Consider the following 26,123-nt stretch of genomic DNA (forward strand, 5'->3'; position numbering starts at 1 on the left):
GAAAACATGAAACTTAAATTTTTAAATTAAAAAATTTAAATGTATGATTGAAAGCCAATGCTGATTTCAGTCAGTTCTGTTCAGTCACTCAGTCGTGTCCAACTCTTTGCGACTCCATGAACTGCAGCACACCAGATATCCCTGTCCATCATCAACTCCTGGAGTTTACTTAGGCTCATGTCCATTGAGTCAGTGATGCCATCCACCTTCAATCTTTCCCACCTTTAATCTTCCCACTTCCCGCCTTCAATCTTCAATAAATGCTGATTTATTTGGTTATATAATAAATAGAATACTTGACTGGTGTAAAACTGTGTATAGTTTCTGATACTTCTGGCTTTAACATATGATTTAAAAAGAAAGTATCTATAATACTTTAAAAGTAGCTTTTGTGAAACAGTAAAAAACAATTGATGAGTGAAATTATTTTAAAATTAGCTGCTTCATGGAATGAAAGTGAAAGTGGCTCAGTCATGTCTGACTCTTTGAGACCCCATGGGCTATACAGTCCATGGAATTCTCCAGGCCAGAATACTGAAGTGGGTAGCCTTTCCCTTCTCCAGGGCATCTTCCCAACCCAGGGTTCGAACCCAGGTCTCCTGCATTGCAGGTGGATACTTTACCAGCTGAGCCATAAGGGAAGCCCAAGAATACTGGAGTGGGTAGCCTATCCTTTCATGGAATACAAGTGCTTATTCACAGTACCATTTTACCTTCTGCATTTGAGCTACCATTCATTTTAGAACTCGCTGGCTTTTTCTAAGAGCTGTGCCTAACCAGTTTGTTTTAGTGTTGAATAGTTATTTGTACCTGAGATCTAATTTTTTTCCTTTTCCTTGTCAACATGGCCATTTAAAAAAGCCTTATTTAAAAACTCTCTATATTCTCATATCTTACTGAAGGAATTCTTGTTACAGAACTAGATTATATGATGAAGAGATACAATTCACTTTTTTCTCCCTTTTAAGCATATATATATACACACACACACACACACACACAACAGCTACATACATATATATGCACAACAGCTTAGGTTACTGGTAAGAAATAAAGCATCAAAATGTAATCACAGTCATGAACTTGCTGCTCAACCCAAGAACTGAAACATTACTTGCATCTAACTTTATACCTTCTATTCCTCTGCTTCATGCCAAGAGATAACCACTGTTGAGATTTTTATGCTTATCATTTCTTTGCTAGATTTCTACCTTAGTCACTTTTTGCCATCAACTGTAGACTTTCTTGGGAAAGCAGCAAGTCTTCAAGAAAATATTGAAAACTATAGCTTTTAAATTCGCTTTCCTTAGAGAATGTAATTTCCATTAGTTTGGACATGTCTGTACCTCTAGAGAGGAGAAGGCAATGGCAACCCACTCCAGTACTCTTGCTTGGAAAATCCCATGGATGGAGGAGCCTGGTGGACTGCAGTCCATGGGGTCGCAAAGAGTCGGACACGACTGAGCAACTTCACTTTCACTTTTCACTTTCATGCATTGGAGAAGGAAATGGCAACCCACTCCAGTGTCCTTGCCTGGAGAATCTCAGGGACAAGGGAGCCTGGTGGGCTGCCATCAATGGGGTCGCACAGAGTTGGACACGACTGAAGTGACTTAGCAGTACCTCTAGAGAAGTTAAGTCAGTGTTTAATGTAGTGTCTTTATGTCCACCAAACTCTACTGAAAGATATTGGGAGAATAAGATCTATTTTAGACAAGTAGCTTAATCTTTCTAGACCTGTTTTCTCTTCTGTAAAAGAAGAGAATTATTGTAGGTCAGTTTATTTTTTCATTTATTTATTTATATATCTTTTTGAGATTTTATTTTTATTTATTTATTTATTTATTTACTTTACAATATTGTATTGGTTTTGCCATACATCAGCATGAATCCGCCACAGGTATACATGTGTTCCCCATCCTGAACCCCCCTCCCATATCCCTTCCCATGCCATCCCTCTGGGTCACCCCAGTGCACCAGCCCCAAGCATCCTGTATCCTGCACCGAACCTAGACTGGTGATTTGTTTCTTATATGATATTATACATGTTTCAATGCCATTCTCCCAAATCATCCCACCCTCTCCCTCTCCCACAGAGTCCAAAAGACTGTTCTATACTTCTGTGTCTCTTTTGCTGTCTCACATACAGGGTTATCGTTACCATCTGTCTAAATTCCATATATATGTGTTAATATACTGTATTGGTGTTTTTCTTTCTGGCTTACTTCACTCTGTATAGTCGGCTCCAGTTTCATCCACCTCATTAGAACTGATTCAAATGTATTCTTTTTAATGGCTGAATAATACTCCATTGTGTATATGTACCACAGCTTTCTTTTCTTTTTTTTTTTTTGTACCACAGCTTTCTTATCCATTAGTCTGCTGATGGACATCTAGGTTGCTTCCATGTCCTGGCTATTATAAACAGTGCTGCGATGAACACTGGGGTACAAGTCTCTTTCAGTTCTGGTTTCCTTGGTGTGTATGCCCAGCAGTGGGATTGCTGCATCATAAAGCAGTTCTATTTCCAGTTTTCTAAGGAATCTCCACACTGTTCTCCATAGTGGCTGTACTAGTTTGCATTACCACCAACAGTGTAAGAGGGTTCCTTTTTCTCCACACCCTCTCCAGCATTTATTGCTTGTAGACTTTTGGATCACAGCCATTCTGACTGGCATGAAATGGTATCTCATTGTGGTTTTGATTTGCATTTCTCTGACAATGAGTGATGTTGAGCATCTTTTCATGTGTTTGTTAGCCATCTGTATGTCTTCTTTGGAGAAATGTCTATTTAGTTCTTTGGCCCAATTTTGATTGGGTCATTTATTTTTCTGGAATTGAGCTGCAGAAATTGCTTGTATATTTTTGAGATTAGTTGTTTGTCAGTTGCTTCATTTGCTATTATTTTCTCCCATTCCAAAGGTTGTCTTTTCACCTTGCTTATAGTTTCCTTTGTTGTGCAGAAGCTTTTAATTTTAATTAGGTCCCATTTGTTTATTTTTGCTTTATTTCCATTATTCTGGGAGGTGGGTCATAGAGGATCCTGCTGTGATTTATGTTGGAGAGTGTTTTGCCTGTGTTCTCCTCTAGGAGTTTTATAGTTTCTGGTCTTACATTTAGATCTTTAATCCATTTTGAGTTTATTTTTGTGTATGGTGTTAGAAAGTGTTCTAGTTTCATTCTTTTACAAGTGGTTGATCAGTTTTCTCAGCACCACTTGTTAAAGAGATTGTCTTTAATCCATTATATATTCTTGCCTCCTTTGTTGAAGATAAGGGAAGTTTTGGCCACGGCAGTCAGAGTAGAAAAAGAAATAAAAGGAATTCAGATTGGAAAAGAAGAAGAAAAACTCTCACTGTTTGCAGATGACATGATCCTCTACATAGAAAACCCTAAAGACTCCACCAGAAAATTACTAGAGCTAATCAATGAATATAGTAAAGTTGCAGGATATAAAATCAACACACAGAAATCCCTTGCATTCCTATACACTAATAATGAGAAAATAGAAAAAGAAATTAAGGAAACAATTCCATTCACCATTGCAATGAAAAGAGTAAAGTACTTTGGAATATAGCTACCTAAAGAAACTAAAGACTTATATATAGAAAACTATAAAACACTGGTGAAAGAAATCAAAGAGGACACTAATAGATGGAGAAATATACCATGTTCATGGATCTGAAGAATCAATATGGTGAAAATGAGTATACTACCCAAAGCAATCTATAGATTCAATGCAATCCCTATCAAGCTACCAGCGGTATTTTTCACAGAGCTAGAACAAATAATTTCACAATTTGTATGGAAATACAAAAAGCCTTGAATAGCCAAAGCAATCTTGAGAAAGAAGAATGGAACTGGAGGAATCAACCTGCCTAACTTAAGGCTCTACTACAGAGCCACAGTTATCAAGACAGTATGATACTGGCACAAAGACAGAAATATAGATCAGTGGAACAAAATAGAAAGCCCAGAGATAAATCCACACACATGTAGGTCATTTTAAAAATATGCTTTAGATTCTAACTTTTTCTTATTTTAAAGTTTGATATTATTACTTTTTTATAGTTTAGAGAAAGCCAAAAATTTATTTTGCCTCAGTGTTTTTCTTCTCTTCTTCTGAAATATTCACTTACAGTCTGTCAAAGGAATTATTTGTTAAAGAAACAGATGTTCTGAGTAATGTGTGGAAACATCTGTAATTTCATTTTCCCCTTTGAAATATATTTGATCAATGGAAAGTCATATATGTAGCTTACATGTTTGTTACATGAAATGAGATATAATCTTAGGATGAATACCAATGAACTTCCCAAGTTGTATTAGTTATTTACTGCTTTGTAATACATTGCTTCAAATTTTGTGGATTAAAACAAGTATATAGTATCTCACAGTTTCTGGGGTCAGGAATACCATAAAGTAAAAGGTTTTTAGAGCTGCTCTTTCATTTACAGGGACTGTAAATGTCATCTTTGTCACTTCAAAATGTAAAAATGTATTTTGTCATTTCACAATTAAATTTACATTTATTTGATTCTTTAAAGTTTATAAGCTGTGTTAACAAATTACCTCTCTTTTGAACCTTGGAACAACTTGGTAGAATGGGCAGGTAAAGCATTTTGACCACCATCTTACAGATGCAGACACATGCCCTTGAGAGTTAAGTGATGTTCTCAGTGCCCTAAGTTGCCTATGTGGCAGGGCCGGCAGTAAAATACAGGTGTTCATGCTCTTTGTATAGCACCTTTCTGCCTGTTAAGTTGCTCACAGCAGCTATGCAACAGGAAGAAATTTCCTACCCTTTGTGACTCATCAGTAATGGCTGCATGGTCCATTTTACATCATTATCTTACTGTCATTACACTTGTCAGGGCTCTTTTATAGTTTTCTAGCTCCTGGGAGAGCAAAATAGTTTTGTGAATAGCTGGTATCTAAGTTCCTTATGCTGTGTATGCCCTTGCTCACCAGTCTTCGCTGAGACAGCTTTAACTTGTCTACTAAACAGAACGTTACTGACCTTGGAAGGGTATGTCTGATGCTTTCTGTGTTAAAAACCTGAAAGTCTCCATTAGGATGAAAAGATTCTTCTAAAAGCCTTGGATGTTAATACTAATTCGTTTTGTATATTTGATTTTTTTTCTTATTTAAAAAGTCTCTGAATCTATAATTTATAAGTAAGGAATTTTTAGAAAGTAAAGTGATTGATGGAATATGTATATATTCTTGTTTGTAAGGATTTTTTTGCTATTTATTTCAGATCTTCTGGAAGCCCTAAAGCCGGATTACGTGGCACCCCTGGTCCTTTGGCTTTGCCATGAGAGTTGTGAAGAAAATGGTGGCTTGTTTGAGGTATTCTGCACCTTTCTACTTTTTCCCAAAGCAATATTTGTATAATAAAATATAAAAAAAAGATTCAAAAATTCATATTTTTCAATTGTTTATGCCTGTAAAAGTCTATATCAGTTGATATCACTTAGGTGTTTTTTAAATATTATGTCTATGTTATAATTAAGGAACAAATATGACTGATATCCTTTTTTGAGAAAGTAACAGCAACTTGTAAATTCTGTTTTTCCCTAGTTATTTTTTTCTGATGTTATTGTCAGATGAAAGATTGTGATTGGTATGATGCATTTAGTCATACAGAAAATCTTATTTTTTTGATATTGAGATATTGAATAATTTTGATATTAAGATATTGAGTAATAAAGTGAAAGGGTAGAACTGATGGTTTAAAGTCAGCCAGGTTGTATTTTGATTTCTTGCTCTGGTAATTGCTGAGTCTCTGGAGTAATATACAGATTAATCTCCCTGAGTTCAGTTTTCTTGGGGTTTTGCTATGAGAACTGGAAATCATATTTTTAAACTCTTAGTTTACATAGCAGTCACCCTTTAATTTTAACTATTATATCAGTATAGCAAGAATTCAGTCTGGGTATGATAGATCAGTAAACATAAATTATTCAGTTGTATTGCCTTTAAAAAGAAACTTTTTTATTTTTCCCTGTTGCAAAGCTTTATAAATGTTATAAAAATAAAAATCACACATAATCACACCATCCAGTGAGATACACACACACACACACACGCACGCACGCACGCACGCACGCACGCACGCACGCACTTTGTCTGTGCCTGCAGCGTATAAGATCTTAGTTCCCTGACCAGCCACAGGCCTGCCATAAAAGTCCCTGTATTTCTGAGTCCTCATTTGAGTTTGATCTTTTTTTCTTTTCTAGCATGAGCTGTTATGTTTTAGATCATCCTCCTTTGTTCGATTCTCTGTGGTAATATAATAATAAACCTATTGTATGTGGAAATACATGACTCCAAAACTATTTCTTGGTAGCAAAATAACCTGGCTCAGTTTGAAATTAATGATATATTAGTCTGATTTATTTGAATAAAAAGCTGTTTAGTAAGTGAAAAGCAGTCTATACAGGTCTAAGCAGAGGTAGATACCTCCACTGTCTTAATCACAGTCACAATTGATTGTGAATTGTGAAAATTAAAGGTGGAAAGAACTTTATGATCTAGGTTTATAGAAGATAAGATTTAATAATATGAAGCCATGTGGAGCTCTAAATTTGGCCTGCATGTCTTGTCATCTTATTAAGGGAGTTTTAAAAATCTATTTGTCTTTTATGTTTATATTTGTTAGTAATTCTGTGAACAAAAATAACATATGCCTTTTTTTAGAAAACTTCAGATATGCAGGGGAATATGTAGAAGAAAATAAAATCATCCACATTACCACTATCCAGAGATTATTCCTATTCATATTTTTATGTATATTCTCTCCCAGTCTTTTATTAGATGTGCATTTTACATGGGTAGTCTCTTTTTTTAGATATGCATTTTACACACACACTCATCCATACACAGATAATTAGGATAATGCTGAGTGAAGTTTTTTGTGTTATTGCTTTATTTTACTACATCGTGGACATTTTTAGCAAGGGACACTGGGTATGCAAAATTGAGTACAAAATACGTAAGAGAGGTGTGTAATATCCTGACTTAAACCTCGAATGTAAGTTGCCACTTTGCAAAGTTTTGATGCATATCTAGAATGGCAGAGATGTTTTGGGTTAATTGGAGGTATTGTTTCTTAGCACCTGAGGCGAGTTTGCAGCTTGTGGCTTCACTCCCCAAATATGTTAAAAGATGATGTTTTTCTTGCCTCTTATCAGTGCCATGCCACCGACAGCATCAAGGCTGATTGGCCTATTAATATGTATAAAGGAAAGGGTGATTAGAAGCCACACTCTTGAACCTAGAGCCACTGAGAAGTGTGTTGTTTGCTGATAATATCTTCTCTTATACGTATTGGAACACTGTGGTTGTGGTGTTTGAAGATAGCACAAAAAGGTTTTCTTCCATCAGATATTTTCTTCTGAGGATTTCCTTGAATGACTTTTGGAAAAAAATATCATCTTTCTGCATGGTGATTAATGTATTTGGTCATTTGCCTTATCTATATATAAAGGTGTTTCATTAAAATGACTATGTAGTTTATAAGTCAAATGCTGCTTTTGTTTTTGTTAACTTTTTATTTCTTTATTTTTATTCATTAAGTCTTTGTAGAGGGACATGTATTTCAAGTGATGCGCTGGGCACATTTGGTATTTATATTGTTTAGCCTTCATGGTTACCTCATGGAGAGTGTATTATTATCCTGATTTTACATAAGTGGAATCTTGGGTAGAGGGAAGTCAAATAGTTTGACCAGGATCGCACAGCTAGTCAATAGAACTGGTATCACACCTTGCAGAGTCATGCTTACTACCTATGTTTCTACTGTAGCTGCTGCTTAAGTTTTCTACTTTGATAGCATAAATAGTGCAGTCATGTGGGCCAGTGGGCTTTAGTAGATTTGTAGGTTCAGTAGATTTAGCTTTTTTAGTAGATTTAGCATGTTTTTTCATCCATTGTCATCTGGCATTCTGATACTCTTAAATAGCTGTCTGTTTTTTTTTAAGTTTGAAAATTCTATTAGTAGTTCCACATTAGATGGTATAACTTTGTCCCCCTCTTTTTGTAGGTTGGAGCAGGATGGATTGGAAAATGTAAGTGTCTTTTGATTTTTGGTTTGCTGTACATTATTTCCATATTTTTAAACCTGTGTATACAGTTAGAGCTGTCAAGTGTCTGACCATAGGATCTAGTGCACGCATAATCAAACTCAAACATTGTTATAGCAAACCCGTCTTCTAAATGAAGGAAGTTGTCCTGCATGCCTGTACCATTTTCAGGGATCTTTTCAGTTTTTTTCCTGTTGGCAGTCCTTATTCAGTATGTCTTCTTCAGAGCTGGCTGTTTCTTCAGACAGCACAGTTTCTGTATTGATGTTTGTCTTTCCATGTCTCTGACACACCCCACATGATTGTTCAGCAGAGGAGTGAGTGGGAGGGAGAGCATTTTTTGAAAAGATGGGAGAAGCTGTGTCCTAGATGGCTCAGCTGGCAGGTTCTCTACTTCTCTCATTGACTCTTTCCTTCCTTGGAGCTAGTCTTCTTCAGCCCAGTAGTAAATTCATCTGGTTTCAATCCTTTCTTCCCCCAGTTTTTAAATGCTGTGAGCTCCAAACTGGGTAATTACTTTATGGCATTAAAAAAAAAGTTGTGAATATCCCAGTATCCCAATTCAAGTTTTCAGTTGGATGTTGGTATTGGAATTAATTGAATTATTTAATAGTCTGCCATTAGTGGATGACATGGTTACAGTAGAGTATTATTAATGATCTATCCAGTTATGAAATAACTTATATTATTCAAACATTTTTAAGTATCTTGTGATATCTTAAAGAAAGAAAGGTTAGGTATTGCAATAAAAGCCATATGTGGAACTTTATCAGTAGGAAATCTCTAGAGGCTTCTGTCATTCCCCAAGACAAATCTTCAATTTAGTCATCATCAAAATCTGACCATTATGTTTAAATAAGGTTACTAGTGATTATTTATTTCTGAGGCCTTTTAAAAAAGAAACAATGTTAAAAATCGTAGAACTTATGCAGCAATGATGATTTTTGTGAATCTGGACAATCAAGTTGACTTCCCCTGGATAGAGAGGAAGAGCAAAAGGAGGAAAAGATAATTATTTGGGGCTGTCTGATACATTAATTTGATTATATGGAGTCTCTGACCTGTTATCATTTGAGTTTGCTATCCAGCAATGCTCTATTCTGTTCTGTTACCTTGAAGTGTAGTATCTAAGTGATCTGTGGTGATGAAGTCAGTCTTTTTGTGTGATTATATGTAATTTAACTTTTCTGATTCAGTAATTCATCCTACCTTTAGTAGTGTCTGGCATAGTCAGAAGAAAAAGAGGTTTTTTGCTTTAGCTTTAAATATTAAAAAAAAGAAATTTAATGCTGTCTTAGTGGGTTTGTTATTTTAAGAATAAAATGCCATTTAAGGCTTGTAGTAAAAGTCTTTAGAAGTTAGAATCTTCTTTCCAAATTCCATCTTTCTTGAAGTTAAAAAAAAAAAATTCATCAGACTCATGAATTCTGCTTTCTGTCTATGTGTTCAGCATCTCAGTTTTGTTTCTATAACCAGTACGATGGGAGCGAAGCCTTGGAGCCCTTGTGAGACAGAGGACTCAGCCAATGACTCCTGAGGCAGTGAAGGCTAACTGGACGAAGATCTGTGATTTCGATAATGCCACCAAGCCTCAGAGTATTAAAGGTAAAGAAGTGAGTTCAGTCCTGCCTGGGGAATTAGAGGCAATAAAGCATTCTCTTCCCTTATGGAACTATCTTCTTAACTGTGCTAACTTAGGTGCTCGAATCATCCATAGGACATTTTCTGCTCCAGTAACTAGAACTCTCCAACTTCAGATGTGTATGTTACTCCCACTGTCAGTTTATCAATTTTCTTTTTTTTTTGTCCTGTTACATTTTTTTCAAGCCTCTTTTTATTTTTATTAATTTTAAAAATATGAGCATCCAGTGGTCTTTTTATTTATTTATTTTTTGTTTTGTTTTGTTTTTTTAATTTTTAATTTTTACTTTATTTTACTTTACAATACTGTATTGGTTTTGCCATACATTGACATGAATCCACCACAGGTGTACATGTGTTCCCAAACATGAACCCCTCTCCCACCTCCCTCCCCATAACATCTCTCTGGGTCATCCCCGTGTACCAGCCCCAAGCGTGCTGTATCCTGCATTGGACATAGACTGGCGATTCGATTCTTACATGATAGTATACATGTTTCAATGCCATTCTCCCAAATCATCCCACCCTCTCCCTCTCCCTGATGACCCTGTATGCAAGACAGCAAAAAAGACACAGATGTGTATAGCGGACTTTTATTTATTTATAATTGTGCTGGATCTTCATTGCTTTTGCATGGGCTTTCTCTAGCTGCAGAGAGTAGGGACTGGCTACTCTTTGTTGCAGTGCCGGGGCTTCTCATTGCAGTGGCTTCTTTTGTTTCAGAACACAGGTTCTAGAGCAGGTGGGGTTCAGTAGTTGCAGCACACAGGCTCAGTAGTTGTGGCTTGTGGACCCTAGAGCACAAGGGCTTCAGTAGTAGTGGCATGCGAGCTTAGTTGCCCCTTTGTATGTGGAATCTTCCTGGATCAAGTATCAAACCTGTGTCACCTGCATTAGCTGGCAGATTCTTATCAGCTGTGCCACTAGGGAAGTCTAGTTTTTCCAGTTTTCTTATGATCCTAGTTTTTCAGTACATGTGTGATTGAGGGATGGTAGAAAGTGTTTACCCATTTGTGCTCAATGCGTCTGTTCCCCATCTGATGGTTGATTTCAGTCTTGCCATATCTAATCACATGCTCCTTATCTGACTTGATTTTTTTTTTAATTTCCTCAAAAGTTTAAGTCTAGTTTGTTTAGGCTTAGGGCTTTTCTATCTAGTGAATAGATTTTGCTTTGTTTTAGCACTTTGTCCTTGTTACTGTTTCTCTGCCTTTCTAAGATGTTCCTTACTCCTTTTATCACCTCTGCTAATCTCAGTGCTTCTTCAGAAAAACTGAAGCCCTAGATGTTCAACAAAATTTTCCCAGATATTCTGGCTTTCATGGATCTCTCTCTTAGTTGAGCTGTTCCAATTGAGCATCTAATCACAACTGCTTTCCACTGTTTTTTTTTTTTTTTTTTCATAAGTATGTGGTTTCTTAACTGGAGAGTTCCTTTGGAGGCAGAGACTATATCTTGTGTGTCCTTCTTTTGTATTTGGTGCTAGGGTAGTGCTGAACTCATAGAAAGCATTTAGTAAATGCTTGTTATCTTGAGTTACTGAATCGTCTATGGTATGCCACAGGAAATGACCAATAAAAATTATATTGTTTTTGCTAGTATAACTCATGTATGTATATAGTATATGAAGTTTAAAGGGCCCAACTAGGAAAGATCATGAATTGGAATTCTTTACAGGAAAATTATTTTTCCCCCAGCATTATATTTAATATTCAACAGAAGAATATATCTGAAAAATGACTAGCCTGTTATTTTTCTTTTTATCCTAATGATGCTTCCCTGTCTGCTGGTACACTTGCTGAAATTTTCGTTACGCTTTTCTCAATCAGAGTATGATTGTTATGTCATTAGCAGTATCATTTTCTGTATTCTTTTTTTTAGTATTTGAGGTAAATTTAGTCTATGAATAGCAATCACCTATCAATGAAAATGAGGAAAAGGAAAAAAGGAAGAAATATCTTAAAAACTTTTCTCTGATGTCAGAATTCCACTTTATTGCCTTAAAAATATTAGACTAATTCTTTGTCAGTTGTTTTGTTTGCTATTATTTTCTCCCACTCTGAAGGCTGTCTTTTCACCTTGCTTATAGTTTTCTTCATTGTCAAATGTTTTTTAAGTTTAATTAGGTCCCATTTGTTTATTTTTGCTTTTATTTCCATTACTCTGGGAGGTGGGTCATAGAGGATCTTGCTGTGACTTATGTCAGAGAGTGTTTTGCCTATGTTTTCCTCTATGAGTTTTATAGTTAATCTCAAAAATATACAAACAACTCCTGCAGCTCAATACCAGAAAAATAAACAACCCAATCAAAAATGGGCGAAAGAACTAAACAGACATTTCTCCAAAGAAGACATACAGATGGCTAACAAACACATGAAAAAATGCTCAACATCGCTCATTATCAGAGAAATGCAAATCAAAACCACAATGAGGTACCATCTCACGCCAGTCAGAATGGCTGCTATCCAAAAGTCTACAAGCAATAAATTCTGGAGAGGGTGTGGAGAAAAGGGAACCCTCTTACAGTATTGGTGGGAATGCAAACTAGTACAGCCACTATGGAGAACAGTGTAGAGATTCCTTAAAAAACTGGAAATAGAACTGCCTTATGACGCAGCAATCCCACTGCTGGGCATTCACACTGAGTAGACCAGAATTGAAAGAGACACGTGTACCCCAGTGTTCATTGCAGCACTGTTTATAATAGCCAGGACATGGAAGCAACCTGGATGTCCATCAGCAGATGAATGGATAAGAAAGCTGTGGTACATATACACAATGGAGTATTATTCAGCTATTAAAAAGAACACGTTTGAATCAGTTCTAATGAGGTAGATGAAACTGGATCTTATTATACAGAGTGAAGTAAGCCAGAAAGAAAAACACCAATACAGTATATTAACACATATATATGGAGTTTAGGAAGATGGTAATGACAACTCTATATGTGAGACAACAAAAGAGACAAAGATATAAAGAACAGACTTTTGGACTCGGTGGGAGAAGGTGAGGGTGGGATCATTTGACAGAATAGCAATGAAACAGTATATTACCATGTGTGAAATAGATGACCAGTCTAAGTTTGATGCATGAAACAGGGCACTCAAAGCCAGTGCACTGGGACAACCCAGAGGGATGGGATGGGGAGGGAGGTGAGGGGGGGGTTCGGGAGGGGGGACACATGTACACCTGTGGCTGATTCATGTCAATGTATGGCAAAAACCACTATGGTATTGTAAAGTAATTAGCCTCCAATTAAAATAGATAAATTAATTTTAAAAAGTATTAGACTAATATAAAGAAAAAGCTAACTAATGAATTATATACTTATAAATGAAAAGATACCCCTAGTATTTGAAGTACAGTGAGAAAAACCTTACGTTGTTTATAAAATCGAGACTTTCCAAGCACCCATATCAGTGTTCTCATTTTACAGATGATGGAACTAAATTTCAGAAAAGTTGAATAAGGTGGGCCTCACTTTCTCAGTGTTTGAGCCAAGAGTTAATTCAGGTGGTCTGTTTGTGAGTTCAGTACTGTCAGTCTGTACCAAGGTTGTTGTTTAGTCATGGAGTTGTGTCCGGCTCCAGGAGAGGCTCCTCTGTCCATGGGATTTCCCAGGCAAGAATACTGAAGTGTGTTGCCATTTCCTTCTCCAGGGGAATCTTCCTGACTCAGGGACTATACCTGCGTCTCCTGCCTTGGCAGGCGGGTTCTTTACTACTGTGCCACCAGGGAAGCTGTGACGCTTCCTGGCCTCCTATCTAGGCAGCAACCTAAATGGGGTGGTAAGAGAAGCATTAGTAGGCAAGAAACTTCTCCACTAGCTTCACCAGGAATGGCAGAAACCCTTGGTCATCTCTGTAGTCTAGGTACCATTCTTGTCTGAGTTTAGGAGGAGGCCCATGTTTCTAAGGTTTGTTGGGAAGGTCCCTGAGCGTTTGGAATCTTAATGCACGTGTGGATGCTCCATGAGTCTCTTTAGTTAACCTTTTACATCTCGGCCTAGCAGCTTCTGATCTCTCTCTGGAGTCACTGGTCATAATGGGTGGTTTTCTGTGGAAGAATTTTCAGTAATATTTTCTGAGATTACCTGTATAGAGACCTGGGGGGTAATCTTGACATTGTTGCATCCTGGAGGAGGGGTGATGGTGGGGAAAGAAGGGAAATTAGTTTTCCCTCCACCAGCTTGGAATTATATGCCTGTGGACAAGGGTCCCACTTTACAGAATTGTAAAATTGCTCAAGAGACTTTGCAAAACTCTGAGCCTCCTTAGAATCATAACCTGAAGAGAGTATGGAAACACCCAGTTATCTTGTCTGCTCAGTCTTTCACATTTTTTTCCTGTAATAAGAGCCTGACATCATATAGTCAGTTCATGAACACAAGTGAAGTTTCTGTAGTAGGTTTGCTGGATATTACAGGCGTGATTGTCTAAAGCATTGTAGTTTTTCTTAGTCACATCTGTAACAAAAGCTTTTTTTTTTTTTTTTTTTTTTTGTAGAAAACATTTATTTGGATTTCACCAGGGGAACATTAGCTCTTTATGACTCTTGAAAGGTGATGCTTTTGTGATCTTTAGGTAATAGGTTTACCAAAGCACTCTGTCTTATTTAAATTCCAGTATCCTAAAGAGAAAATTCAGTTTGTGCATCTTTAGTTATCCTACAGTTGAGGGACTTGAATTTCATGACTGAATGAAATATAGTTCTATATAAGAAAAATCTGGAAGTTTGTTATGTATGTCACTTTTTTTTTTTTTGGTATACCACTATTTAAATGGTGGTGTGCAATAATTGGCTAGATGTTTCACATATGCAAATATTTTTCCCATACCTTAGTGGGAGGGATATTTTTAAATTTATTTTTAATTGGAGGACAATTGCTTTATAATGTTGTACTGGTTTCTGCTATACAACAACATGAATCAGCTCTAAGTATACATATATCCCCTCCCTCTTGAGCCTCTCTTCCACCTTCCCTCTCCCCTGGACCCCATCCCTCCCTGTCATCACAGAGAAGCAAGCTGAGTTCCTTGTGCTATATAGAAGCTTCCCACTAACTATCTGTTTTACACATGGCTAATTGGGCTTCTGTCTATGGGGTCGCACAGAGTTGGACGTGACTGACGCGACTTAGCAGCAGCAGCAGCAGCAGCAGCAGTGTATATATCGGAGAAGGCAATGGCAACCCACTCCAGTACTCTTGCCTGGAAAATCCCATGGGCGGAGGAGCCTGGTAGGCTGCAGTCCATGGGGTTGCAAAGAGTCAGACACAACTGAGCGACTTCACTTTCACTTTTCACTTTCATGGGTTGGAGAAGGAAATGGCAACCCACTCCATTGTTCTTGCCTGGAGAATCCCGGGGACGGCAGATTCTGATGGGCTGCCATCTCTGGGGTCGCACAGAGTCTGACACGACTTAAGCGACTCAGCAGCAGCAGCGTATAGATGTCGATGCTACTGTCTCATTTTGTCACCTGCCCTTCCCCTGCTGTGTCCACAAGTCCATTTTATATGTCTACATCTCTATTCTGTCCTGCAAATTGGTTCATCAGTACTGTTTTCCTAGATTCCATATATATGCATTAATATATGATATTTGGGCTTCCCAGGTGGCACTAGTGGTAAAGAACCTGTCTGCCAGTGCAGGAGATGTAAGAGATGTGGGTTTGATCCCTGAGTTGGGAAGATCCCCTGGAGGAGGCCATGGCAAACCTCTTCAGTACTCTTGCTTGGAGAATCCCATGGATTGAAAAGCCTGGTGGGCTACAGTTCATAGGGTCGCAAAGAGTCAGACATAATTGAAGCAACGTAGCACATCGCATATGATATTTACTTTTCTCTTTCTGACTGACTTCACTCTGTATAACAGGCTCTGGGTTCATCGACCTTGGAGTGATTTTTTAAAATTAATTTTTATTGGAGTATAGTTGATTTACAGTGTTGTGTTAGTTTCTGTTGTACAGCAAAGTGAATCGGTTATACATGTATCCACTCTTTTTTGGATTCGTTTCCCATTTAGTCATTATGGAGTACTGAGTAGAATTCCCTGTGCTATACAGTAGGTACTTATTAGATACATGTTTTATGTGTAGTCGTGTATATACATCAATTACAATTTCCCAGTTTATCCCTTCCCCTCTCCTCTTCTCCCTTGGTAACCACTGGTTTGTTTTATACACCTGTAACTCTGTTTAATAAGTAAGTTCGTTTGTATTATTTTTTTTTAGATTCTATATATAAGTGATATCACAGGTATTTGTCTTTCTCTTTCTGACTTACTTCACTCAGTATGACAATCTCTGGGTCCACTGATGTCTTTATTTAACATTATTTCAGTTCTTTTTATGGCTGAGTAATATTCCATTATATATATATACGACATTGTTACCCATTCATCCATTGATGGATAAAAAGCATTATTATTATTATTTATTATCCTTTTTGTTTTCTTTTTAGAGTCCATTGGCAGTATAGTTGAAGCTCTAAATAAAATAAATTCAGGTGGAGAAGTTTCAGCAAATCCTACCAGTCGTGCAACATCAGCAGCCGCATCTGAATTTGTAAGTGGAGGAGAAAACCCAAAACTGTACCTTCTCTAAAGATTTCTTCTTTTCTTTCCTTTTTTTCTTTCTCTTTTCTTTCATGCAAAAAGTGGTTTTCCAAGCTATTAATTTATTGTTAAATAGGAAATATAAGTGACCATAAAACTTTATAAAACATGTACTAAATATGTATGAAATTTGAATGGAATTAAGGTTAAAATATTAAATGTAACTTTTACTTACTCTTCTTCAGTGTGTCTTTTGTTATTTTGGAGCATTTTGATAATCATACTTTCATCACTTTCTAACTTTTTAGAAAAGGATATTTAGTTTAGTGCTTCTTTAGAGTCATGTCTTTTAAGAGAAAGCATTGACAGATTGTATTTTGGAAATATGTCAACATGGCTGCAAGTAAAAAGTCTCCACTGTGTCAGAAAGTCTAATAGAAGTCTGGTTATAGCTCTTGGGAAGTTTACTGATTAACTATCTCTGGTGCATCTTCTTTTTTTTTTTAATCGTAGTGCATAAGAAATAAATAATTTGACACATTCAGTTGTGGTATTCTGTGACTCATGGCAGACATAGTGATAAAATAAACAATCTAATTTTAACTCTGAGAATATGATCAGTTTATAAATATGACTTTACTCTGTTGGCCCACTTTTTGGTTAAAGGCCAGATAGTAAATATTTTAGGCTAGATGGACCATACACGGTTTCTGACACATAATCTTATTTTTCTTTTCTTAGACCACTCTTAAAAGATGTAAAAAATCATTCTTAAGTCTTGGCTGTTGTTTGTTGACTCCTGCTTAGAATGAAAGTGATCAAAAATTGGACATCATTCTTTTATAACCTAATATGCTTCACAAATTAGCTAGGCAGGTCATCACTAAGTAGAAAAATACAATATCCAGTTAGATAAAGAACAGTCCTGGGTAACAACTTAAGGTAAAAATCTAATTTTAAATCCACCCATTATGAAGGAGTCTAATTTATAATAAGCACTAAGCAGTGTTTTGCTCTACTGTTTATACTGACTTTCATATAATAGAGTTTACAGAGCTGTTCACTATTCCCATTTAAAATAAAATTATTTTTTATAATTTTGAGTAGCTAACAATCACTGAATTAATAGGGTTTTTCATTGTCAGAGACAGGAAGTTGGAATGAGATATCCTATCTGTTAGCAAGAAGCAGGCAATAAAAAAGTCAATCAGTCAGTTCAGTTCAGTTGCTTAGTCGTGTCCAACTCTTTGCGACCCCATGAATTGCAGCATGCCTCCCTGTCCATCACCAATATCCGGAGTTCACTCAGATTCACATCCATCGAGTCGGTGATGCCATCCAGCCATCTCATCCTCTGTCATCCCCTTCTCCTCCTGCCCTCAGTCCCTCCCAGCATCAGAGTCTTTTCCAATGAGTCAACTCTTCGCATGAGGCGGCCAAAGTATTGGAGTTTCAGCTTTAGCATCATTCCTTCCAAAGAAATTCCAAGGTTGATCTCCTTCAGAATGGACTGGTTGGATTTCCTTGCAGTCCAAGGGACTCTCAAGAGTCTTCTCCAACACCACAGTTCAAAAGCATCAATTCTTCGGCGCTCAGCTTTCTTCACAGTCCAACTCTCACATCCATACATGACCACAGGAAAAACCATAGCGTTGACTAGATGGACCTTTGTTGGCAAAGTAATGTCTCTGCTTTTAAACATGCTGTCTAGGTTGGTCATAACTTTTCTTCCAAGGAGTAAGTGTCTCTTAATTTCATGGCTGCAGTCGCCATCTGCAGTGATTTAGGAGCCCCCCAAATCTAAAGTCTGACACTGTTTCCACTGTTTCCCCATCTATTTGCCATGAAGTGATGGGACCGGATGCCATGATCTTCGTTTTCTGAGTGTTGAGCTTTAAGCCAACTTTTTCACTCTCCTCTTTCACTTTCATCAAGAGGCTTTTTAGTTCCTCTTCACTTTCTGCCATATAAGGGTGGTGTCATCTGCATATCTGAGGTTGTTATTTCTCCTGGCAATCTTGATTCCAGCTTGTGCTTCTTCCAGCCCAGTGTTTCTCATGATGTACTCTGCATAGAAATTAAATAAGCAGGGTGACAATATACAGCCTTGATGTACTCCTTTGCCTATTTGGAACCAGTCTGTTGTTCCATGTCCAGCTCTAACTGTTGCTTCTTGACCTGCATACAGATTTCTCAAGAAGCAGGTCAGGTGGTCTGATATTCCCATCTCTCTCAGAATTTTCCACAGTTAATAGTGAACCACACAGTCAAAGTCTTTGGCATAGTCAATAAAGCAGAAATAGATGTTTTTCTAGAACTCTCTTTCTTTTTCGATGATCCAGCGGATTTTGGCAATTTGATCTCTGGTTCCTCTGCCTTTTCTAAAACCAGCTTGAACATCTGGAAGTTCATGGTTCATGTATTGCTGAAGCCTGGCTTGGAAAATTTTGAGCATTACTTTACTAGCATGTGAAATGAGTGTAATTGTGCAGTAGTTTGAGCATTCTTTGGCATTGCCTTTCTTTGAGATTGGAATGAAAACTGACGTTTTCCAGTCCTGTGGCCACTGCTGAGTTTTCCAAATTTACTGACATATTGAGTGCAGCACTTTGACAGCATCATCTATCAGGATTTGAAATAGCTCCACTGGAATTCCATCACCTCTACTAGCTTTGTTCCTAGTGATGCTTTCTAAGGCCCACTTGACTTCACATTCCAAGATGTCTGGCTCTAGGTGAGTGATCACACCATCGCGATTATCTGTGTCATGAAGATCTTTTTTGTACAGTTCTTCTGTGTATTCTTGCCACCTCTTCTTATTGTCTTCTGCTTCTGTTAGGTCTATACCATTTCTGTCCTTTATTGAGCCCATCTTTGCATGAAATGTTCCCTTGGTATCTCTCATTTTCTTGAAGAGATCTCTAGTCTTTCCCATTCTGTTGTTTTCCTCTATTTCTTTGCATTGATCACTGAGGAAGGCTTTCTTATCTCTCCTTTTGTATTCTTTGGAACTCTGCATTCAGATGCTTATATCTTTCCTTTTTTCCTTTGCTTTTCGCCTCTCTTCTTTTCACAGCTATTTGTAAGGCCTCCTCAGACAGCCATTTTGCCTTTTTGCATTTCTTTTCCATGGGGATGGTCTTGATCCCTGTCTCCTGTACAGTGTCATGAACCTCAGTCCATAATTCATCAGGCACTCTATCTATCAGATCTAGTCCCTTAAATCTATTTCTCACTTCCATTGTGTAATCATAAGGGATTTGATTTAGGTCATACCTGAATGGTCTAGTGGTTTTCCATACTTTCTTCAATTTCAGTCTGAATTTGGCGCTAAGGGGTTCATGATCTGAGCCACAGTCAGCTCCTGGTCTTGTTTTTGTTGACTGTATAGACCTTCTCCATCTTTGGCTGCAAAGAATATAATCAATCTGATTTCGATGTTGACCATCTGGTGATGTCCATGTGTAGAGTCTTTTCTTGTGTTGTTGGAAAAGGGTGTTTGCTAAGACCAGTGCATTTTCTTGGCAAAACTCTATTAGCCTTTGCCCTGCTTCATTCTGTATTCCAAGGCCAAATTTGCCTGTTATTCCAGGTGTTTCTTGACTTCCTACTTTTGCATTCCAGTCCCCTATAATGAAAAGAATATCATTTTGGGGTGTTAGTTCTAAAAGGTCTTGTAGGTCTTCATATAACCGTTCAACTTCAGCTTCTTCAGCGTTACTGCTTGAGGCATAGACTTGGATTACTGTGATATTAAATGGTTTGCCTTGGAAACGAACAGAGATCATTCTGTCATTTTTGAGATTGCATCCAAGTACTGCGTTTCAGACTCTTTCGTTGACCATGATGGCTACTCCATTTCTTCTAAGGGATTCCTGCCCACAGTAGTAGATATACTGGTCATCTGAGTTAAATTCACCCATTCCAGTCCATTTTAGTTCACTGATTCCTAGAATGTCGACATTCACTCTCGCCATCTCCTGTGTGACCAGTTCCAGTTTGCCTTGATTCATGGACCTGACATTCCAGGTTCCTATGCAATATTGCTCTTTACAGCATTGGACCTTGCTTCTATCACCAGTCACATCCACAACTGGGTATTGTTTTTGCTTTGGTTCCGTCTCTTCATTCTTTCTGGAGTTATTTCTCCACTGATCTCCAGTAGCATATTGGGCACCTACTGATCTGGGAGTTCCTCTTTCAGTATCCTATCATTTTGCCTTTTCATACTGTTCATTGGGTTCTCAAGGCAAGAATACTGAAGTGGCTTGCCATTCCCTTCTCCAGTGGACGACATTCTGTCAGACCTCTTCACCATGACCCGCCCATCTTGGGTGGCCCCATGGGCATGGGTTAGTTTCATTGAGTTAGACAAGGCTGTGGTCCTAGTGTGATTAGATTGGCTAGTTTTCTGTGAGTATGGTTTCAGTGTGTCTGCCCTCTGATGCCCTCTTGCAACACCTACTGTCTTACTTGGGTTTCTTTACCTTGGACGTGGGTTATAAAAAAGTACTTATTTGTAAATGAAGTCTTTTTCCACATGTTTTTAATTGTTTTTATTAAAAAATGAAATGCAATGAAACATATTCCATCACATTAACTAATATACCATTCTATTTACAAAACTATGTAACAGTTAATAGTTTTGAGAAGTTAAAATTTGATAAGAATATCAGTGAAAAATGATTTTCTACAATTGATCCACAGGCTGGAGCTATTGGTCATAAACTTCCTCCATTTTATTCTTCTTATGCGGAGCTGGACACTATTATGTATGCCCTTGGAGTGGGAGCATCAATCAAGGAGCCAAAAGACATGAAATTTATTTATGAAGGGAGTTCTGATTTCTCCTGTTTGCCAACCTTTGGAGTTATTCTTGCTCAGAAATCTATAATGAATGGAGGATTAGCAGCGATTCCTGGGCTTTCAATCAACTTAGCAAAGGTATGCATAATAAGAAATCTTTATTTTGTTTTTCTGTTTCTTGTAATATGATTGATAAATGTCACATTTATCAATGTGTGTGTGTGTGTGTGTGATGCATTAATGCAATAGTATGTAGTGGTTGATTCAAGAATAAAGATTTAACATGTCTTTTGATTTTTCTTTTTAAGAACAGAAGGGTAGGCAGTTGAAAAGGCAAGCAAAAAGAAGAAAACAACAATTATGTACAGTCCTGCAACCTTGGCATAATGTTATTAATTCTCTCTCTGTCATTAGTTGCTATTTGACCAAGAGTAAATAGGTTCTCTAAGCTTCAGTTTCCTTATGTATAAGTTCTGTATGATAATTATTACCTGATCATAGTGATGAAGGAGCAAGAGGAAAGAGTATATGAAACAGAGAGAAGAGGTGAAAAAGGCCCAAGGCAGGCACATACTTAGCTTATTTTTGGAACAGCAAGGAGGTCAGTACAGCTGTAAATGAGCAAGGGGGCAGTGATAGGAGAAGAGGGCCTTGTAGTCACTTGAGAATTTCAGCTCATACTCTGGTTAATATGAGAGGCCATTTGTAGTGCTTTGAACAGAGGAGTGATATGATCCAGCTATGTTCACTCACAGGCTCATTTTTGCTCCTCTGTAGAGAATAGATTATATGGGGGCCAAGTATGGAAGCAGAGAAACCAGTTTGGAGTTTATTATAGTAATTCTAGCACAAGGCTTGATGTGCATGGAAAGAAAGAGGAGTCAAGGATGAAGGTTTTTGGTCTGGTTAACTGGGATGATGTATATGCATATATATCTATGTATGCTGCTGCTGCTGCTGCTAAGTCACTTTAGTTGTGTTCGACTCTTAGTGACCCCATGGACTACAGCCCACCAGGCTCCTCTGTTCATGAGATTTTCCAGGCAAGAGTACTGGAGTGGGTTGCCATTGCCTTCTCCTATCTATGTATGATTTATAATTAATTATATACAATATATTTAATATGTATGGTAGTTACATATGACATATTACTATGCATAATAAAATAGATGTGTACAGTTACTTAAAGGTGGGGATGATCAGGAGTTGGTTTTAGTGGAGATCAAAAGTGGGCAGTTGAATATATGAGTTTAGAGGTTGGGGGATGGTCCTCCTGGGATTCTTAGCATTTAAGTAAGATTTAAAGACATGAAACTAGGTGAAATCACTAGTGTATGAATATAGGTAGCGAAAATCCTGAGTTTGGGGATCCTATGATGAATTCAGGTTGACAAGATGAGGAGGAGTTAACAAGAGAGACTGGGAAGGAATGAGATGGAAGGAATGAATGAAAAGGAAGGAATGGGAGGAATGAGACTGGGAAGAAGGAGACTGAGTGAGGTATGAGGAATGTCAGGAGAATGTGGTATTTGAGAAGCAGATACCTTCCTTCTTGCTCCTTTCAAGAAGGAAGGAGCAAACAATTGTGAGAAGGTTTCTGAGGTAGCATATATTTTATTTCTTGAAGTAAGGTTCAGGTCATAAACCCAGTTGATAACTGTTGAATCGTAGACCCTTAAACTGATTTCTGTGAGTTTGATTGATTGGAGAACCCATTTAACTAGAGAATCATTAGTTCATTGCTTCTCTGAGTCCATGAGAATCTACACTTATTTTATTAATTGATGAAGTTGGGAGGGAGGCAAGAAATATATGCCAAGCAGTTTGTTGTTTCTGTCACTCTCCCATGGCATTTGTTGCATACAGTTCTCCTGTTTGGATAATGTCCTTGTGAACAATTAAAGCCGATATTTCAGAATTCTTCCTTGGAGTTGAAAGGAATTGGACATCACGAATGGTATTCAAAGTCTGTGACTGGAAATGATAGCCATCTTGGGATTTGAATCCCAGTCTTCCCAGCCTTGAGCTTCCAGACATGATATTGAGGCTATCCTTCATTTGTCCTCTCATCACTATCCTCCTCCCCATTCTGTTTCCTTTCTGGGTTCTGAGGAAGACTGGGAATTAAACTGTCCCATAGCAGTGGAGTGTGGTCATTTGAATATGTGGTCGGGTTTTTTTTTTTTTTTTTCTTCTTTTTTTGTTCACTTGTTTTCCTGTATTACATTCTTATATTCTTGTTTTGGTAAATTGAGGTTAATGTGGCTGTTAAATTACACAGGGTCTTTAGTATTTACTCTTAGTAGGTAATTTGTAAGACATAACACTAAGGAAATGTTGACATTGATAGTGCTTTTACTGTAACCATGGCTTTAATATTTATCTTTGTCTTTTGGTCGAGTCTTTTGTATTTGCCAGGTATCACCTGAAATTGCTAGTATTGACCAGTTTGTTTATTTTTATTCAGTAGATATGTAGTGGATAACCAGTATGTTCCAAACACAGTGATGAGCCCTGGGAATATACTGAGTTTAGTGTCTCCGTGGCAAATAATCCACGATTATCACTCAGCAAGGATTAAGAATGTCAGGAAAGAAGACAGTATATCTTCTCTGTTCCAGAGAGCCAGTAGTCTTTAAATTGGGGGACTGATGATTTCTGAATAATATAGTTAAGGAATAAGAGCCAAACTGAGATAGATAGTTTGAGGGAAGTAGTCATGTGAACAAGTGGGCAGTAAAATGCCTTAGGATTAGCAGTATTCATAGAAGAGCCTATGGAGTAAGGAAGTCTACTGACAAAATTTTGCTTACCTTAATGTAGATTCTTCATGGGGAACAGTACTTGGAGTTATATAAACCAATTCCCAGAACAGGTGAGTTCTTGATCATACCATAATTTTATGTTCTGACTACCCTTCCAAACTGTGTCAATGTGTTAAACTGGCAGAGAAGTGACTAAATAAATTCCATTGTAAGTTATTTGTGCGCATGTCAACCATTAGTGTATATTGATGTTGTTTTTTGTTTAGTCACTAAAATCATGTCTAATTCTTTGCAACCACAAGGACTTTAGCCCGCCAGGCTCCTGGGTCCATGGGATTTCCCAGGCAAGCATACTGCAGTGGGTTGCCATTTCCTTCTCCAGGGGACCTTCCTGACCCAGGGACTGAACCTGCGTCTCCTGCATTAGCAGGTGGATTCTCTCCTGCTGAGCCACCAGGAATCCCCATATCAATGTTAACTAGTACTTATTTTGGTTACTTAAATATCCTATTTGAATAGTTTTATTTAATAAATTACTTCAAAAAACTGCTTAAAATCTGATCAGCAACTGAAAGGACCATTTTCTTTTTATATCTTAAACTTAGTGTTTGTGTATAATCAGTCATGGATGTGTATAATCAGTCCCATGGATTCTTTGTTCTTTTCTCAGGTATTTGTGTTGGTACTGATTTTCGTAAAGTAAAGAATGTTAAAAGATACAGGATGTTTTGTAATTAACTTTTTCATATTTCCTTTTAGAGTAAGTAAAATCAAGTCTATCTTAATAATCAGTTTATTTTTCTCAGTTATATCTTACTTGTTCAGTAGAGCTTCTCATTTTTTCACCTTAATTTGATGTATTTGTTTTGTGTTGCTACTCTGATGTCAGAATATTCATATGCTGACTGTATAAGGTGGTGAAACACAAAAAGTCTATCATTTCGTATTATGTAATGTAGAGGTTAGCAAATAGCTAGAATTGTACTTTAATTTTTTTCTAAATCTTTTTATTTTATTTTGGAGAAGGAAATGGCAACCCACTCCAATATTCTTGCCTGTAGAATCCCATGGACAGAAGAGCCTGGTAGACTATAGTTCACGGGTTCACACAGAGTTGAACGTGACTTAGCTACTAAACAACTTTATTTTATTAAAAATTATAAGATTCTAATTGCTTAAGGCTGAATAGTTCTATTTCAGTGTTAGTGTTACTTGTTTCTGGTTGTCCTTGTAGTCTTCCCTGTTTTTTTTTTTTTTCCTTTTAAGTTTCTTCCTTTGTGGTTTTATGCTTTTCTTTTGCTTGTGTTCCTTTTTCTTTTGTTTTCGGGTATCTGTTGTAGGTTTTTGATTTGCAGTTACCATGGAATTCATATACATTGATCTATAGCTATATTTGTTTTAAACCAATCCTTTAAGTTCAGACACATTCTAAAAGAGCTGCAGTTTTTACTCCCTTCCCCCACACTTCGTGTTTTTGATGTCATAGTTTACATCTTCATGTTTATCTCTTTACTTATTGTTGTAGTCATACTTGATTTTACAGGTTTTTGTTTCTTAGACTTTGTACTAGCTTATGTAAGTATTTGAGCCTCTGTCTTTCCTATATATTTGCCTTTACTAGTGGGATTTTTTCCTTTTCTATACTTAATTCTTGTTATATCCTTTCCTTTTCTATTTAGAGAAGACCCTTTAACATTTATTTTAGGGTTGGTTTAGTATTGATGAACTCTTGATTTTTGCTTATCCAAAAAGTTTTTTATATCTCCTTCAATTCTGAAGGATAATCATGCTGAGAAGAGTAGCCCAGGTTGTAGGTTTCCCTTTTGGCACTGTAAATATATCACTCCTTTCTGGCCTGCAAAGTTTCTGCAGAAAAATCAGCTGATAGCCTTATGGGGATTCTTTTGTATATGACCCTCTCTTTTTCTTTTTGCTACCTTTATAATTCTCCCTTTAGCTTTTTCCATTTTAATTATGGCATGTCTTGGTGTGGGTCTGTCTGGATTTATCTTCTTTAGGGTCTTCTGTACTTCCTGTACCTAGACATCTATTTCCTTCTTCAGGCTTAAGAAGTTTTCAGCCAAATTTCATCAAATAAATTTTTACTCTTCTTCTGGGACCCCTATAATGTAATGTTGGTATGCATGATATTACCCAAAGATCCCTTAAAATGTTCTCTGCTTTTTACTTTTCACTGTTCTGATTGAGTGAGTTCCAATATTCTATCTTCTAGATCACATATGTGTTCTTCTGTATCACCTCAGTTC

At 37.2% G+C, this 26,123-nt stretch overlaps 1 protein-coding gene across 1 annotated transcript in view; it reads left to right on the forward strand.

Moving 5' to 3' along the window:
• HSD17B4 (hydroxysteroid 17-beta dehydrogenase 4) overlaps window positions 1-26,123 on the forward strand; it is a 99,605-nt gene that overhangs the window by 35,332 nt on the left and 38,150 nt on the right. Inside the window, exons 9-14 of the mRNA XM_005682720.3 lie at window positions 5,261-5,352; window positions 8,048-8,072; window positions 9,564-9,692; window positions 16,192-16,295; window positions 20,993-21,229; window positions 23,915-23,966. Coding sequence (XP_005682777.2) covers window positions 5,261-5,352; window positions 8,048-8,072; window positions 9,564-9,692; window positions 16,192-16,295; window positions 20,993-21,229; window positions 23,915-23,966 — 639 coding nt within the window. The remainder of the gene's footprint in view (window positions 1-5,260; window positions 5,353-8,047; window positions 8,073-9,563; window positions 9,693-16,191; window positions 16,296-20,992; window positions 21,230-23,914; window positions 23,967-26,123) is intronic.

The sequence above is a fragment of the Capra hircus genome, chromosome 7 (assembly GCF_001704415.2).
Source record: "Capra hircus breed San Clemente chromosome 7, ASM170441v1, whole genome shotgun sequence".
Taxonomy (NCBI): Eukaryota; Metazoa; Chordata; class Mammalia; order Artiodactyla; family Bovidae; genus Capra; species Capra hircus.